Source organism: Triticum dicoccoides, chromosome 7B (assembly GCF_002162155.2).
Source record: "Triticum dicoccoides isolate Atlit2015 ecotype Zavitan chromosome 7B, WEW_v2.0, whole genome shotgun sequence".
Classification (NCBI taxonomy): Eukaryota; Viridiplantae; Streptophyta; class Magnoliopsida; order Poales; family Poaceae; genus Triticum; species Triticum dicoccoides.
In genome coordinates this window covers 263,869,489-263,885,212 of record NC_041393.1, presented here as the reverse complement: position 1 = coordinate 263,885,212, position 15,724 = coordinate 263,869,489, and the positions used below count along the sequence as shown (strand labels likewise).

Below are 15,724 nucleotides of genomic sequence, written 5' to 3'. Positions count from 1 at the left end.
TGACACACGCGCAATCCCCCAGTTGACGCGCTGAGGCCATGTACGCACGGTGGGCGTCGTCCGACGCAAACATGGTGCGGCGTTCCTAGAGGCTTTCGGGGGACCGGATTTGCCATAGCGGTTGCAGGTGCTCTTAGCGTGTGCCATGAAATGAGATTTATTCTCTTTCCGAAATTTGGGCAACAAGTGGCGGGTAAGAAGCGGAAGGTGACGGGGCAGAAACGGATGACGGGATGGCCGAGACGACGTGGCGCGACGGGCATCGGCTGGTCCGCATCCTCTCTCCGCCACTCCTCCATTCCCTTCCCAGCCCAAACCCAGAACCACGGGCACCTCCGCCACGCCACGCCAAAACCTACGCGCGCAAAATGGCGACGTCGACCAGCCTCGCCGCCGCGCTGCCCTCGCGGGTCACCTCCCCGGGCCGCCGGGCCGCCCTCTCCTGCACAACCTCCCGCGCGCGACCGCGACCGCACCCAGCCCGTGCCGTCTCCTCGAGTGGGCCCCGCTGCAGGCTGGTCGTGACCTGCAACGCGCAGGCGGCGGCCCCCATCAGCATTGGGCAGGGGACGCCCGTCAGGCCGACGAGCGTGCTGGTGGTCGGCGCCACGGGGACCCTGGGACGGCAGGTGGTCAGGAGGGCACTGGACGAGGGCTACGACGTCAGGTGCCTCGTCAGGCCCCGCCCGGCGCCCGCCGACTTCCTCCGGGACTGGGGCGCCACCGTGGTCAATGTAGGTTTGCACTGCGCAACCGACCTTACTCTTCACTTCTTCCTGCTCTAGGTAATTGCGGACTCTGTCTCATGATGGTCTGTGTGTGTGACTGATTCAATTAGGCCGACCTCAGCAAGCCAGAGACGATACCCGCTACGCTTGTTGGCGTTCATACGGTCATTGACTGCGCCACGGGGCGGCCGGAAGAGCCCATTCGAACGGTAAATGCCATCAGCATGTAATCTCTCAAAATACAGTGGAGAATTGTATCGTGTCTTCTGTTTCTTTGAGTCATTAAACGAGTTCCGCGTTTCGGACGCTGATGGTTGTTCCATTTAGGTAGACTGGGAAGGAAAGGTTGCTCTAATCCAGTGTGCTAAGGCCATGGGGATTCAGAAGTATGTCTTCTACTCCATTCACAACTGCGACAAGCATCCTGAGGTCCCCTTGATGGAGATCAAGTATTGTACAGAGAGGTTTATTCAGGACACAGGTCTGGATTACACCATCATCAGATTGTGCGGTTTCATGCAGGTAGATGCGATCCTTTTCCTGGGATTCTGTTTCGTCCAGGAAATTCCTTTTCCTACTCATGCTGATGTTAGATTGCAAAAGGCGCTAAAGCAGTTCCTTGCTAAACCACCTGTGCGTTGTTCATAATCCATGATAGACATAAACAAGTAGTAAAAGTTAAAGCACTGATCTGACATATAGTTGAAAGCTCATGTCATACATCTTCTCATAGTCATGTTTTCTGGTTGTTTCTAGAAATGAATTTCCATCTATTTTTTGGTTTCAGGGCCTAATTGGGCAATATGCGGTGCCTATACTAGAAGAGAAGTCAGTTTGGGGAACTGATGCTCCGACTCGGATTGCATACATGGATACCCAGGTTATCTTTTCTCCCTTTCCATTGGAAGATGAAACTGTGTATATCTATGTACCAGTCTCTCTCCAAAGTAGCTTACTGTTGACGCTCCTTCTCTGTGCAACTATAGGACGTCGCTCGCCTGACATTTGTTGCTTTGCGCAACGAGAAGGCCAGCAAAAAACTCCTAACATTTGCTGGACCACGTGCTTGGACAACTCAGGAGGTAATTAACTCTGTTGCTTTTTTAGACTAGACATAGTGGAGAGTAACTTACACTAGTAACATACACGCTACCCTAGGCTATGTTACTACCTTCATAGTGGGTAGGAACATATGTGTAGTGTCATGCAAAGCTTCATTATTAGGTTATAGACTCATATTGTCTTGGGATATGTGATGTTACGATAACTAGCTAAGTTACTCAATTTATCTCTCTCATTAACTCATTGTCACATAGGCAAATTTGCTGAGTTGGACCCGATGTTACTCTTGAAGTTACTCCCACTGTGGCCAGTCATAGTGAATGAAGTATATATAATGTTCAGTAGGGTCTGCTGAACCAAATTTATTTATGACTTGTCACTAATAAGTACTCCCTCCGTCCAGAAATACTTGTCGGGGGAATGGATGTATCTAGACGTATTTTAGTTTTAGATGCATCCATTTATATCCATTTCTGCGACGGAGGGAGTAGTTAGTATAACACACTATTTCATAGGGAATGTACAAATCTAGTAATTCATGCATTTTGTTTTGCTTTTGAGAATGTACCAAATGATGGCTTATGGGATTTGGTACATTATTATTTTAATTCTATTTATTTTGCCTTCTCCAGGTTATTACATTATGTGAGAGACTGGCTGGGCAAGATGCCAATGTAACTACTGTCCCTGTTGCAGTCTTGAGATTTACTCGTCAATTAACACGGTTCTTCCAGTGGACAAACGATGTGGCTGATAGGCTGGCATTTTCAGAGGTTTGTCTAGGCCTTTTTGTGCACTGCACATGTAATTCAGTAACGGTAATATACTAGTAAGGTACACGTGTATTGCACGTCGGGGCTTATAGATAACCAAAGTACGATCAAATATTGACATATCACATTATAACAGGTAAACATGTAAATTTAGTCACGCATGCATCAAGTATAAGATGTAGATTTAGTTCTTGTAGTCCATCCCACTCAAAATTTAATTTATGAAAGTACTATGAGAGTCTTGAAGAAAAGATAAAGTAAAGTAAAAATGAATGGTAATTCTTTTAGAGCCAAAAAAAAAAAACTTGAGACAACTAAAATATGGAAGAATCTTAAATAAATGTTAAGTGCATGTGCTTTGGGAAAAGGAATGACAATTCATCTTGAAGAAAAGAGTCAGCAGAAAGTCGGGAAGATTCTAGAACAAAAGAGAGACGTCTGTGATTTTAGTTTTGTGTATATAGTGCATTGTGCTTAACCTTAGCCATGGAATCATCTAGATAGTACCCGTGTCAGAATATAGTGTAGTGAAGAGGATATCCAATGGCCAACAATGCTCGGATTTGCCAACTCTCTACCGCTGGATTGGCTTCATCCAACAGCCAATATTCAAAGTTATTCGTACACTATATAGTGGTATAGATATAGATATAGATGTAGATATATATCAAAGCCTGTGAAGGCTAACAATAAATTTACATTTTTATAATCCAGGTGCTCTCCAGCGACACCGTTTTCTCAGCTCCAATGAATGAGACATACCAGCTTCTTGGGGTGGAGGCAAAGGATATCCTCACCTTAGAGAAGTATTTACAAGATTATTTCTCCAACATATTAAAGAAATTGAAGGGTCTCAAGGCACAGTCCAAGCAAAGTGACATATACTTTTAAAAAGAGGGATTTCAACAAAACTATGACATATTTCTGATGCAAATATGTGCGCCAAGACACAGATGAGTGACTACAATTTTTCTTGTATATTTTTCATTTTGTTGTGTATGAGAAGGCACAATCTTATTAGAGCGATGTGTATAGAATCCCGACACTTTGGTCGATCTAAAAATTGTGCAAAGCAGTCTAAAAGTCCTGAATTCATAGTGAACTCGTATTGTTCTCAAACTATGAGTTATATCATGACTGTTAACTAATAAAAAACTGTAGTTCAGAATATATTGGAATGTAAATATGTTTGTAATCTGTTCGGTGACAAATAACCAGAAACAACTACATGAGAATGAAAGAAACATGTTTGATCATGTCGGCCCTTTGGAGAAGGCATGTCTATGAACAGGAAGCAAGTTTCGAATGGTAAACACCAATCTTGCTGTTTGATCTCGTAGAGTTTGTGTCAAGTCTCTGTCCCAGATATGTGTCACAACAGACCCAGAAAGATATTGAAAGAAGGTATCAGAGGCGGACACTATTTTTTCTGCATTTAGGAGCCTCAAGTGTGTTCCTCACTTATTCATGTTCCAGTTGTTGCAGAAAGAATCAAATACCTCACTTGTTATATTCCAATTATTGCAGCGAGACTCCAGTTGAAAGTGTAACTTATTGGCTCTGGGGCTTTAAATTGGACATTTTCCTTTGTGATACATGTGGTGTAGCCTGGTAATTACTGACACAGATAATGTTTCTGTTAGAACCAGCTGTGTGCTAATTACTCCCTCTGTAAACTAATATAAGATCATTTAGATCACTAGTTTAGTGATCTAAACGATCTTATATTAGTTTACAGAGGCAGTACAAGTTTATACTTTGTGTCCTGGAGCTGGCATATTTTTATATAGGTTTAGAACCACCGCACAAGGAGTGTATCAGTGTATCAACAACATTCTTAAACATGCAACATGACTATTTGAAAACCAAACAACTAAGTTGCACTTGAATTGTATTCTGAAAAACACTTCTATAGACCATAATAGTCAATAATGACAAGCATATTCTAAGTAACTTGGTCTTTTCTTCCCAGGAAAGAATCTTTTGAGTGAACCATCCAAAACTTAAGCAATTGTAATATAAAATATGAATTTGATAAATAACCGTGTCTGTTCCTCAATTGAGTATATTTATGTACAGTGTGTTTCATGTACACATGTTGCAAAATTGTTCTAGTGATCAGCAAATCCTCTAAAAGGCGGACGCCAATCACAGGGGATCAGAGTTGGTACATCTAGTCTACAAACTGAGAATATTTAGAAGAGAGACTCTGCTCTGAATCAATCTCCTGAACAAAGTCTCAACTCCACTCTCAAGATCAACGATGTCCAACTCAAGCACCTGCAGTTGCTCCTCCTCGCATGTAACTCTTTTCTTCTGGAATGCCTTTGATACAAGGGCCCACTTGTTAGAACTCGATGTTGCAATTTGCTTCGACAGGAGTTCCAATGAGGATCCAATCATTGTGACAGCGGCTTCTCTAGCTTCAGTCAACAACCTGACCACTCTGCAGCTCTCCAGATCAGCCGAAGAAGACTTCTTGCTGTTCTTCTTTAGCATTTTTTGCACTTTCTTGATCTGGTGAAACCAAGACTGGATCTTGACCTGAAGAGCTGCATCATCTCCTCTCTTGATAACCAACTGCATGTCTTGGACGCTTGCCTTGAGCTCGGAAAAGCTGACTTGCACGACATTGCAGAGGTCAAGCAAGATAAGGGAGCGCTCGAGCTCTTGCTCCACAGCAATCCTTTGCTGCGTTTTGCAGAGGAGAATTTGGCTGCTAGGCAAGCATGTGAGCTCATCGATGCAGTCATAGATGTCTCCAAGCCTCCTTAGCCCAACACACACTGTCCCAATTGTTGATAAGGGAGAGACGGTGGCTGTGTTTAGGCTATGCAGCTGTTGGTCGACATCGGTTTCGCCGGAGCGAGGGCTGGAAGGCACACTCGTGGACCTGAGGTGGGGTGCCATGATTGTGTTGGAAGCTGAAGTCTTTTCGTTTGCTCTCTGGAGATAGAAGATAAGAGAAGCTGCTCTACGATGGTGTTGAGTTCTGCCTATGGGCTTGTCCCTATATATACAAGTATGTACAGAAAGAAGCAGAAGCCATGGCATGACCCTCTAGACAGCAAGAATCTCAATGATAACGCTGTGTCATGCTGCCGTGACAAATACCACCCATCTCCATTACAGGATGCTGGCTTTCCTATGTCTCCCAACCAAACTTCTTGATTATTGGGGGCAAACTCATATGCACAGGTGTGTTGGTCCACATTGGTGAGCTGTGCCTTTGGTAGTCGAAGAACAGTTGACTTCACCTCTCCAGGCTCCAATGCTGTGTATTTATCTGGTTTCTGATCACCTCTTGTGCGGCATCGCTGGCATGTTTCGCCTGCCTGCCGCGCTTACAAGCATTTCACATCTATTGCAATCTTGAGATGATCCATGTGCTGTCTGATTTTCTACCACTGAATCACAATGCTATGTTCCGATTTTGGCAGCAAGAATCAGCATGACAGCTCGTTCTGTTGCATGCTCTAAACTATTTTAATGGAGTTTGCTAATTCCATGTACTGAAAGCAACAACCTACAAATTTGATCACGCATGCGTAGCTCAATTTTTCCGAGTGCACTAATTATCCTCCCAATGAATTCTCATGTTCCAACAATTGCCTACAAAAGCCAGCAGGTTAGTTCACTCTACCAGCGGATCTTTACATAGTTGCATGCTTAGAGAATATTATAGTGGATTGGTAGCCAAGTCTTATTGGTGACAAGGTGTTATCTAGTTTTTGTACAATTGTTAATTCAGTTGGTATTTTTTATGCTCAACTCATGCAGCTTACACACTCAATCTCTTGACATTGAGCTGGCATGTTTTGGCTATGATAGCAAGATCTGTTGCTCAGTGTCGTGGATATAATCCTGACAGTACTACGGGGTTATGAATGTAGAGGCAATTGTACCTGTCGAGCGGTGTAGATGAGTGTATGCGCAAGGGTTTATACAGGTTCGGGCCCTCTTTCGGTGGAGGTAATACCCTACTTCTGTGGTGCTCTTAGCTCTTGGCGTAAGGCGCAAGATGTGAATGCTCAACCCTCAGCCCGGTACTCCCCTCCCGGCTTATATAGAGTGTGCCAGGAGGGGGTACATAATGGGCTGGTATTAATGCTATTCATCGCTTCAGGTGTAGTCGATTGTTTCCTGGTTATTACTGCTAGTAACTGCCGTATTTAACTAGATTATTCCATCGTTGGGTAACTGCTATCATTAAGACATCATGGTTGATAGGGTATCCTAGGTAGTCGCCGACTGTAGGTCTAGCCGACTGCTCCCATCATCTTCATGACTGATTGCTGGGTCTTGTCCATCTGGGGGTGTAGAATCCAACTATGGGGACTTGGCTAGATTACAAATCATCCTTTTGGTCCTTGATATCTAGGGCTCCGAATCCTATGGGCCAAAGGTGATGTCCTCTGGCCCATATCCTTCTGGGCCGTATCTTTGATGGGCTATAGCCTTCTGGAGGGCCATTCGTATACTTGGGCCTACCCCATATTTATAACCCCGACACTCAGGATCTTTTGCTTGTTTCTGGTGACATGAGAAATGGCATCTGAATAAGATGGCCATCTCAAAGTTAATCATTTGAAAGATCAGCTTGACCAATCAATCCTATTACGTCTATAGTAAACAATAATGATAATCATCTTGTAAGTAAATCATATTGGTTCTCTCAAAGAAGAATCGTTCGAATGATCCGCCCCAAACTTAGGTCATTGTACCAAACCATGAATACACAATCTTGTCGACACGAGGAAATGGACAAAAAGGCGTGTTTTTGTTTCTCCATGGAGTATGTTTATGTACAAATTCCTCCCATGTATACACATAACAAAATTGTGATGATGATCAGCAAGCCCTCCAAAAGGCGGACACCGATCACAGGGGATCAGAGTTAGTATACGATCAACTCTACAAGCTCAGAGTATTCAGAAGAGAAACTCTGCTCTGGATCAATCTCCTGAACAAAGACTCGACTCCGCTCTCAAGATCAACAATGTCCAACTCCAGCACCTGCAATTGCTCCTCCTTGCACGTCACACTTCTCTTCTGGGACGCCTTGGGTACAAGAGACCACTTGCTGGAATTCGGCGCTGCAATTTGCTTCGACAGGAGTTCCACCGAGGATTCAATCGTTGTGACAGCGACGTCCCTAGCTTTAGCCAACAGACAGACCATTCTGCAGCTCTCGACATCAGCCGGAGAAGAGTTTCTGCTGGTCTTCTTGAACTGCTTTTGCGCTTTCTTGGTCAGGCGGAACCAAGACTGGATCTTGGCCTGAAGAGCCGCATCATCTCCTCTCTTGATAATCAGCTGCATGTCCTGTACGCTCGCCTTGAGCTCGGAGAAGCTCACTTGCACCGCGTCGCAGAGGTCGAGCAACACCAGGGAGCGCTCGAGCTCTTGCTCCACAGCAATCCTATGCTGCGGCTTGCAGATGAGAGCTTGGCTCCTGGGTAAGCTTGCGAGCTCGTCGATGCAGTCGTAAATATCTCCGAGCCTCCTCAACCCGTCAAGCATTGTCTCGATGGTCGAAGAGGGTGAGGAGACGGCGGTGTTTAGGCTCTGAAGTTGTGCTTCAACGTTGGTTTCGCCCGCGCAGGGGCTTGAAGGCACACTTGAAGATCTGAGGTGGGATGGCATGGCTGTAGTGGAAGCTAAAGTTCGTTTTCTTCTTTAGGGATGGAGGAAGAGGAGAGAAAGAAGTTGTGTCGCAATGGTGTTGAAATCTGGCTATGTCTTTTCCCTATATATATACCGAAAGAAGAAGATGCCACGGTTTCGCTGACATTATGGACAAGCAGAATCTCATCGACGATGGAGTGCTGTGCTTCTTCTCTGTCCCGGACCATCTGCAGCAGGTAGCATTTCTCCAAGTGAGGTTCAATCGTGCCTCCATCATCGGGGGCAAACTCATCTGCACGGGCGTTTGGGCCTGGATTATGAGGCCGGTGAGCTGTACCTTTGCTAGTCCAAGAGCAGTTGACTTCACCTCTCGAGGCTCCAACGCGGAACCTGTTTATCTGGTTTCTCATCACTCCTCGTGCGGCGTCGCTGGCATGTTTCGCCTGCCTTCTGCGCTTACAAGTACGTAGATCTCAATCTGGATTATTGGCGGCAAACTGATCGCACGGGTGTGTGCACTGCTGTGACCGGTGAGCAGTTGACCTCACACCTGGAGGCTCCAACGCGTGCGTGTAGTGCAGCATCGCTGTGCTGCCGCGCTGACAGCATCTAGCACCGTCCAATTTTCTTTCTGCTCCTTCGAGGAAGAGGAGGAGGAAGAAGAAGAAGAAGATGCCACTGCAGAGCTGGAGCAGGACCAGCAGAGCAGACAGCAAGAATCTCTCTCCCCGCGGCTTCTTCCATGTGTTGTGTCGGCGAAACGCTAGCTCAACGGAGAAGATGCCGCCTACCCTCTACCATAGTGCTGCCAATGCCATCATGCCATGTCTCCATTACCGCAGGCAACATCATGTGCACGAGCATATGCATGCTTTCTTGGCTCATGAGCCGCTTGCTGGAGGAGGAAGAGTTGACTTCTTATCACGGATCGGCTGGTGGCAAGTAAACAGTTAACTAGTCGCGGTGTAGCATCTTTAGCGCGCACTCTCGGAAACGCATCCACACTGGCACTGTCTTGCTCCAGCTTTCGGCAACAGCGAACCCGCATGGGCGTCTAGTCTGTGCATTCAGTTGCACATCTCCAACGCACACCGCCAAAGTGTGACCTGGTTGTTTGTCTATATTTTTTGTCGATCAAATTGCAACGGCACTGGTTTCACCTGGCATGACATGCAATGCACTGAATCAGGTGTCACCCTGAACCCTGGCGTGACATGCAATGCACTGAATCGATGAACTGGCGCTCCTAGAACTCCTCCCTCTTCTTGATTGCAAATTCACGTGGACAAATAATCAATCTAGCCCGATCCTTGAACGCCTCGATCGTGCTTTCTTCAACGTTGCCTGGAACAACAACTCCTCTCTAAGCTCCTTGCCGCGTCTAACCTCGGATCATGTGCCCTTGGTTATCACAATCTCCACCTCACTGCCGCGTTCCCGCCTTTTTCAGTTTGAACGCTGCTGGGCCTTGCATCCTTCTTGCCGGCGCATTGTTACCTAGGCCTCTGCTCGCCCCAGCCCAACAACCCAAACTCCGTCTGCTTATCTGGCCCACACAATTCAAACCTGCCGCTCCCGCCTAAAACAATGGGCCAAAACCATTAGATCCCCTCCGATCAGAGAAAAACGATGCAAAACCGTCCTCACGCTCTTGGACTCCAAGGAAGAATCGCGCCCTCTCTCTGCCCCAGAATCAACCCTTCGACATGTGGTAAAACGAGCCCTCCACCGCGTGATCCGTGATCGTATGATATCCATCAGGTAACGCGCTAAGATTAAGCGTGCCATCTGGGGTGACTAGAACACCAGGTTTTTCCATGTCTCTGCCTCTCAACGGTTCCCAAAAAAAAACAGATCCCCTCTCTTCGTGTACTGGACCAGGAATTCTCCTCTCATGACCAAAAGGCAACATTTTTTTTTACCAAAATCTATTAGGCACCCCGGCTACTACCAACTGGAACTTTAACCTTTCTGACCTCTACGCCGCCCCCGTTCCCCAACTACGCCACCTCGACGCCCCCTTCACTACCGACGAGATTAAACTTGCCTTCCTCCATATGAATCCGAACGCTAGCCCAGGCCCGGATGGGTTTGGCCCCTCTTTTTACCACTCTTTCTGGAACTCAATCAAACAGGATATCATCCCGTTTTTCCATGAATTTTACAATCTCACGGCGCAAACTGAACGCTTCAACAGAGCCCTCATCATCCTCCTTCCAAAAAAGGACGGTGCCAACACTGCAAATGCTTTTCGGCCCATCTCACTTCAAAATTGCCCAATTAAAGGAGTGGCCAAACTTCTTACTAATCGACTCAAACCCCTCATTCCACTACTTGTACATGGTGATCAAACATGCTTCATCACTGGACGTTGCATTGCCGAAAACTTCATTTACGCTGCCGACTCTAAACTGCTGTCACAAACGCAAGGCAACCACCATGGTTCTTAAGCTTGACTTCAGGAAAGCCTTTGAGTCTATTTCCTGGCCTTCACTTCTGAAAATCCTTAGGCACCGTGGCTTCCCTGAGCGCTTCTGTTCCTGGATTGACGATCTGCTCTCCACGGGCAGGACTGCAGTGCTTCCTAACGGGGTTCCTGGCAACTGGATTCAATGCAGGAATGGTCTCCGTCAGGGCGACCCCATTTCCCCTTACCTATTCATCATTGTTACAGATATCTTGCAACAACTGATCCTGTCGGCTGCCTCTGACCACACCAATGATCTGCACCACCCTGTCTACGAAGACTTGCCACCCACTATCCTTCAGTACGCTGATGACACGCTGATCATCGCCCATGCATCCATCATCGCTGCCCGCAAACTTAAGCATATCTTAGATGACTTTGGCCTTGCTACGGGGCTGTGCATCAACTTCTCTAAAACCACCTTCGTCCCCTTGCATGTGGACACGCCGTGTGCCTTAGCGATCTCTCATGTCTTTGGCTGCGCCATCTCCAGCTTCCCCCAAACGTATCTTGGGCTGCCTCTCCCCCCCTACAAGCTCCCTCCATCCGCTTGCCAACCACTTGTTACTTCCTACAGATCATTGCTCCCAGGCTGGTGTGCCAAGCTGCTCAACCGCGCTGCGAGGCTAGTACTCATCTCCTCCGTTCTGGATTCTCTTGCGACATATTTCCTGTCCGTCTTCAAGTTGCCAATGAAGACCTTAAACATTCTAGATGCGATTAGACGGGCCTTCTTCTGGGCTGCCGTGGATACGTGCACCGGATCAAAATGTTTGATTGCTTGGGAAAATGTTTGTAAACCGAATTTTTTTGGTGGTCTAGGTATTAAGAATCTAGCGGCTCAGAATAATTGTCTACTTATGAAGTTTGCCTACAAATACCTAACCCATGATGCCTCTAACCCTCTGCCATGGATCTCCTGGGTAGATAAACAACACCTCTGTAGCCTGCCACATATTGCAGCCTGCCCAAACCCCTCCTTCCTCACCAAAATCATCCAAAGACAAGTACAGCCACTGCTACAAATGACATTTGTACTTACAAATAATGGCCAGAAGACCTTCTTCTGGCTTGATACTTGGCTCCTCCAAACCCCCATAGCTGCCACCTTCCCGAGCCTCTACTCCCACTCCACCAATGAGTACATCCCTGTGGTGCACATCATGCGTTATGGGCTACAAGCAAACCTAACGAACATGCTCACCTCGGCCGCCTCGCGCGAGCTAGACGCTCTCTGTTTACTGTTGCAGGATTTCCAACCGACGGATGGCCCCGATGAGCGGTTTCTCTTACATGGTCAGCAGTTCTCGCCTAAGGCGGCCTATAAGATCATGTTGCATGAAGAAGTGGAGGATGATCACGCTGACCTAATATGGAGGTCTCGGGCTCCTCATAAAATCAAGCTCTTTGCCTGGCTGTTGTTTCGTGGCCGGCTCAACACCAAGGCTAATCTAGCGCATAAGCACATGTCTGATTCAGCAGCCTGACCACGATGTGCTGCCTCCTCTGAAGACACATCCCACCTGTTCATATCCTGCCCGCGCGCGGCAGGAACCTGGGCCAAGCTAGGGCTCTCGCCCACGCCAAGATTCCAGGATCTTTGGCTGGTCATCACCCTTTGGAGTATTTGGGACTCTAGGAATGCTGCTGCCTTCCGCTCGCTGGATCACACTCCTGATATCACCATTCGAAATATTGTAACAGGCTTAGAACTATTCTCTCATCGCTTTCGGGACCCAGTTGATAAGGTAGCTACCACGTCCTGGCTTAGCTACCTTGCCGCACGGCTAGCCGTGTCCTTGTAATCTTTTAACTGCCAGGCCCGTCTTGGCCACTTGAGCAATATATACAGGTGGGGATCCTCTCCCCCCCGGTGATTTCTCAAAAAAAAAACCGAACGGGAGAGAGGGAGAGCAAGATGCTGAATTTTTTTCGTTGCATAAACGTCGCAGCTTTTCTGCTCCTTCTTCACCCTTTTACTTCTGTTCAAAAGGGAAATCATGTCGTAGCTCTTGCTCCACCACCAACCGTGCCATCCCATGATCCAAGGTGCTGCTAGGCATCCTACAATGTCGCAGGGGAGTGCACAGACCGCCTTTTACCGAAAAAGGCTTTCGCCCCGCTTTATATATAAAGCATCGATCCACAAGCATCATGATACAAACTCACGCCACCACCACACACGACACACATCCAAGGCAAGATACAAGGGTGCCGAGCACCGCCACACCACCCCAATGACTACCAAGCCACTACACATGGCGGGGATGATCCGCTTGGAGCCAACGGAGACCTCCAATCCTCTGAGAAGAGGTGAGACAAAAAATGACGGAACAAGGACTCCAAGATGGTGCCTCCTAGAAGGGAACGACCACTGATAGCCGCCACCATCCGATCCCAGAGATCGAGTTTTCACTCGGAGCAACTCGAAGGAGTAAGGGCACCGCGACGGAGCCTTCATGAAGGATACGGTGTCCACCGACGCCGTCGTCGTCGGCCAATTCAAGATTGGACAAGTGATGTACCTCGGCACACCCACCCCTCCAACGCATCCTAGCTCCGCCAACCACCAGCGACCACCCATCCCGCGTGGCCATGGCCGCTCGCCCGCACCCGAGGCACAATTCCGCCCACGAACGCAGTGCCTCCCGCCGCCAGGGCCGCCGCCCTGCATCCAGACACCCCCAAGACCGACCAAAGTGACTGGCTTTGGGCCAAAGGGCACACCCAGCCGAAGAGACCGCAGCATACATCCCGCCTTGAACAACGTCGGAGTCGTGTCATCCCACACACGACCAGGGAACGGGGGAGGAAGGGGAGCGAACGCATCCGAGCCGGCACACCCCTGTGCCAGCGACGGGTGGTCCAAGCTCGTCGGTGCCTCCCATCCCTCCAGCCTGCCTCCCCACCGGACACCTCCTGTGTTGCCCCACCTCGACGGCGAACGCAACTCCACGCGAGGCCACCAACGTATACCCGCCCACCTGTAAGAAGAGACCCGAAGGACCGCTGCCAATCGCGAAGGAAGCCCACTGAGAAGCCCAACTGCGCTGCCTGCCGTCGTCCAGCCGCCGTAGCCTCCGGATTCCGGTCGGCCCGCTCACCGGCCAGCCGCTGCTGCGGCGCACCACCACCCGTCGTGGCCATGGCAGGGGCAGAGACCAGCAGCTTGCGATGCCCGGGCCCAGATCCGGCCTCGACCTCGCCAATCCCGGCGACCCAGGCACGCCCTCCACCACCGAGCCGCCCAACGGACCACCGTCGACCAGCCCCGGCGCGCCATCGTGCTGCTCTGCCCGACACCTAGCGCATCACCCAGGCCCGGGTGAGCCGCCCCGCGCCTCGCCACCTGCACGAGAGGAAGAAGAGCACCCCGCTGCCGCCGCTTTCGGCCGCCGCGGTTTTGGGCCGCTAAGGGCATGTACAATGGTGCTATATTAGGAGTGCCACACGTAGGATAAATGATAATGTGGAGGAGAAATAACTCATAAAAAAATGTTTGTCTTCTCTTATTTAAGTGAAGATAAGAGAAGATGACATGAAACCGGCTACTAGTTAGGAAGTGAAGAGATGATCTCTTAGCATAATATGTTTCACTACATTTTTAGGAATGACTAATTATTGAAAATAAGACTAAAAGATGATTTATTGTAGATAATTTTTTTATCATCTATGAATTACATGCAAAATTTAAGATAAGACTATTTTATAAACCATCGTATATGCTCTAAACGCTGACATGACAAGCTTTTTCTCCCGTGCTCTGTCAGACTCCGTCAGACAACAGTCTCCACCGAACCTTGTGGAAGAAGCTTCGTGTCGACGATTGCCACCTTGCCGTGCTGCTCTTGGAACCGAACACGGCCCGAGGACTTGGTCAGGATGTCCGCCTTCGGCTCCTCCGCTTTGATGGACTCCACGGCCGTCATGCCCTTCTTGAGGCAATCTCGTATCAGTGTGTCGCAATGTAGCGAAGCAGGTACTTGACACTAGCGAGATGATCATTGGCCAACACCTCCATGAACCGCCTCAGTAATCCTACGACGAATGTGATGTCCGGGTGTGTGTGGACGAGGTACCTAAGGTTGTCGATGACACTGCAGTATAATGTCGCATCCACCGGCGTTAGTTCGTTGTTCTTGTTGAGCTGACAACGCGCATCCAACGACGTGTATAGAGTAAATAGCATAAAACTACTAGTTTATGCGTTAAGGTTTCAAAAAACTGCCATTTTTATTTTTTCGCTAATAACTATCAAACCGGGGTCTGTTGTTTTAAAAAACCCAAAACACTAGTTGTTAAAAAATTAAACCGATTTATGACAGGTCGGGCCCGCACCTAAACCAACCGTCTGTTTGACCGTTAGCTGACATTTGGGACCTGCATGTCACTGTCTGTTTTAAAAAACAGTGATTAGGTCCTTGTAATTTTTTACAAAAGCAATCAGGTCCCTCCCGTCCCGTGCTCCAGAACGACAGGAGTTGCGCTGGCCAGCAGCCCCGTCGAATGAGCTCACCGGCCAGTAGCCCCGCCGGATGAGCTCGCCGGCCAGTAGCCCCGCCGTGAGGAGCTCGCCGCCAGCAGCCCTGTCGTCTCCTCCGGCCGGCGAGCGTGCCCAGAGCCGTGGTGTGCTCCCCCTTGTACGGCTTCTCCCTCTTCTCTCCTCCTTGCGCCAACTCGAGGTGGGTGCAGGCTGTTGGCTCTGTCGCGCTGGTGGCGGAGGTCAGGGGTTGCGGGAGCGGGCGGGGACTGCTGGTGCTGTCTGCGGCGCGGGTGGCGGCGCGGTGGCCGCGGGCGGAACCCCATGGCGCGCGGTGACCGCGGGCGTAACCCCATGGCGGTAGCGCACGGTGGCGACCACCCATGGCGGCGTGCAGCGGCGACCACAGGCGGAGCCCCATGGAGGCGCAACGGCGACCACGGGCAGAGCCCTTTGGAGGCACGGCGGCAATAGTCCAAGGACCCGATTGCTTTTTGAAATTGATTTCAGGGACCCGATTGTTTTTTTAAAATATTTGTAGGGGCTAATCCGTAAAAAATCTATGGATGAGGCGCTGACATGTGGC

General features: G+C 48.9%; 3 protein-coding genes across 3 annotated transcripts; 1 reads left to right on the top strand and 2 right to left on the bottom strand.

Annotated features, from left to right (window-relative positions):
- Nucleotides 1–229: 229 nt before the first annotated feature.
- Nucleotides 230–3,819, top strand: LOC119336658 (protein HIGH CHLOROPHYLL FLUORESCENCE PHENOTYPE 244, chloroplastic-like). The gene is made up of 7 exons (XM_037608722.1): nt 230–734; nt 839–937; nt 1,056–1,250; nt 1,516–1,608; nt 1,715–1,810; nt 2,423–2,563; nt 3,278–3,819. Exons 1-7 carry the CDS (start codon nt 234–236, stop codon nt 3,452–3,454), a joined length of 1,302 nt encoding a protein of 433 aa, XP_037464619.1. The 5' UTR covers nt 230–233; the 3' UTR covers nt 3,455–3,819.
- A 362-nt stretch (nt 3,820–4,181) lies between these two features.
- Nucleotides 4,182–5,473, bottom strand: LOC119336659. Its single transcript, XM_037608723.1, has one exon. The coding sequence runs from the start codon at nt 5,471–5,473 to the stop codon at nt 4,742–4,744; it is 732 nt and encodes a 243-aa protein (XP_037464620.1). The 3' UTR covers nt 4,182–4,741.
- Nucleotides 5,474–7,298: 1,825 nt separating this feature from the next.
- On the bottom strand, nt 7,299–9,508 carry LOC119336660. The gene has a single exon (XM_037608724.1). It carries the CDS (start codon nt 8,207–8,209, stop codon nt 7,478–7,480), a length of 732 nt encoding a protein of 243 aa, XP_037464621.1. The 5' UTR covers nt 8,210–9,508; the 3' UTR covers nt 7,299–7,477.
- Between the last annotated feature and the right edge of the window lie 6,216 nt (nt 9,509–15,724).

Coding starts and splice junctions, on each gene's coding strand:
- LOC119336660 (XM_037608724.1), bottom strand. CDS start 8,209: ATGCCATCCCACCTCAGATCTTCAAGTGTGCCTTCAAGCCCCTGCGCG.
- LOC119336659 (XM_037608723.1), bottom strand. CDS start 5,473: ATGGCACCCCACCTCAGGTCCACGAGTGTGCCTTCCAGCCCTCGCTCC.
- LOC119336658 (XM_037608722.1), top strand. CDS start 234: ATGGCCGAGACGACGTGGCGCGACGGGCATCGGCTGGTCCGCATCCTC. Junction 1,251..1,515: donor GATTGTGCGGTTTCATGCAG/GTAGATGCGATC, acceptor TTTTGGTTTCAG/GGCCTAATTGGGCAATATGC. Junction 2,564..3,277: donor ATAGGCTGGCATTTTCAGAG/GTTTGTCTAGGC, acceptor TTTATAATCCAG/GTGCTCTCCAGCGACACCGT.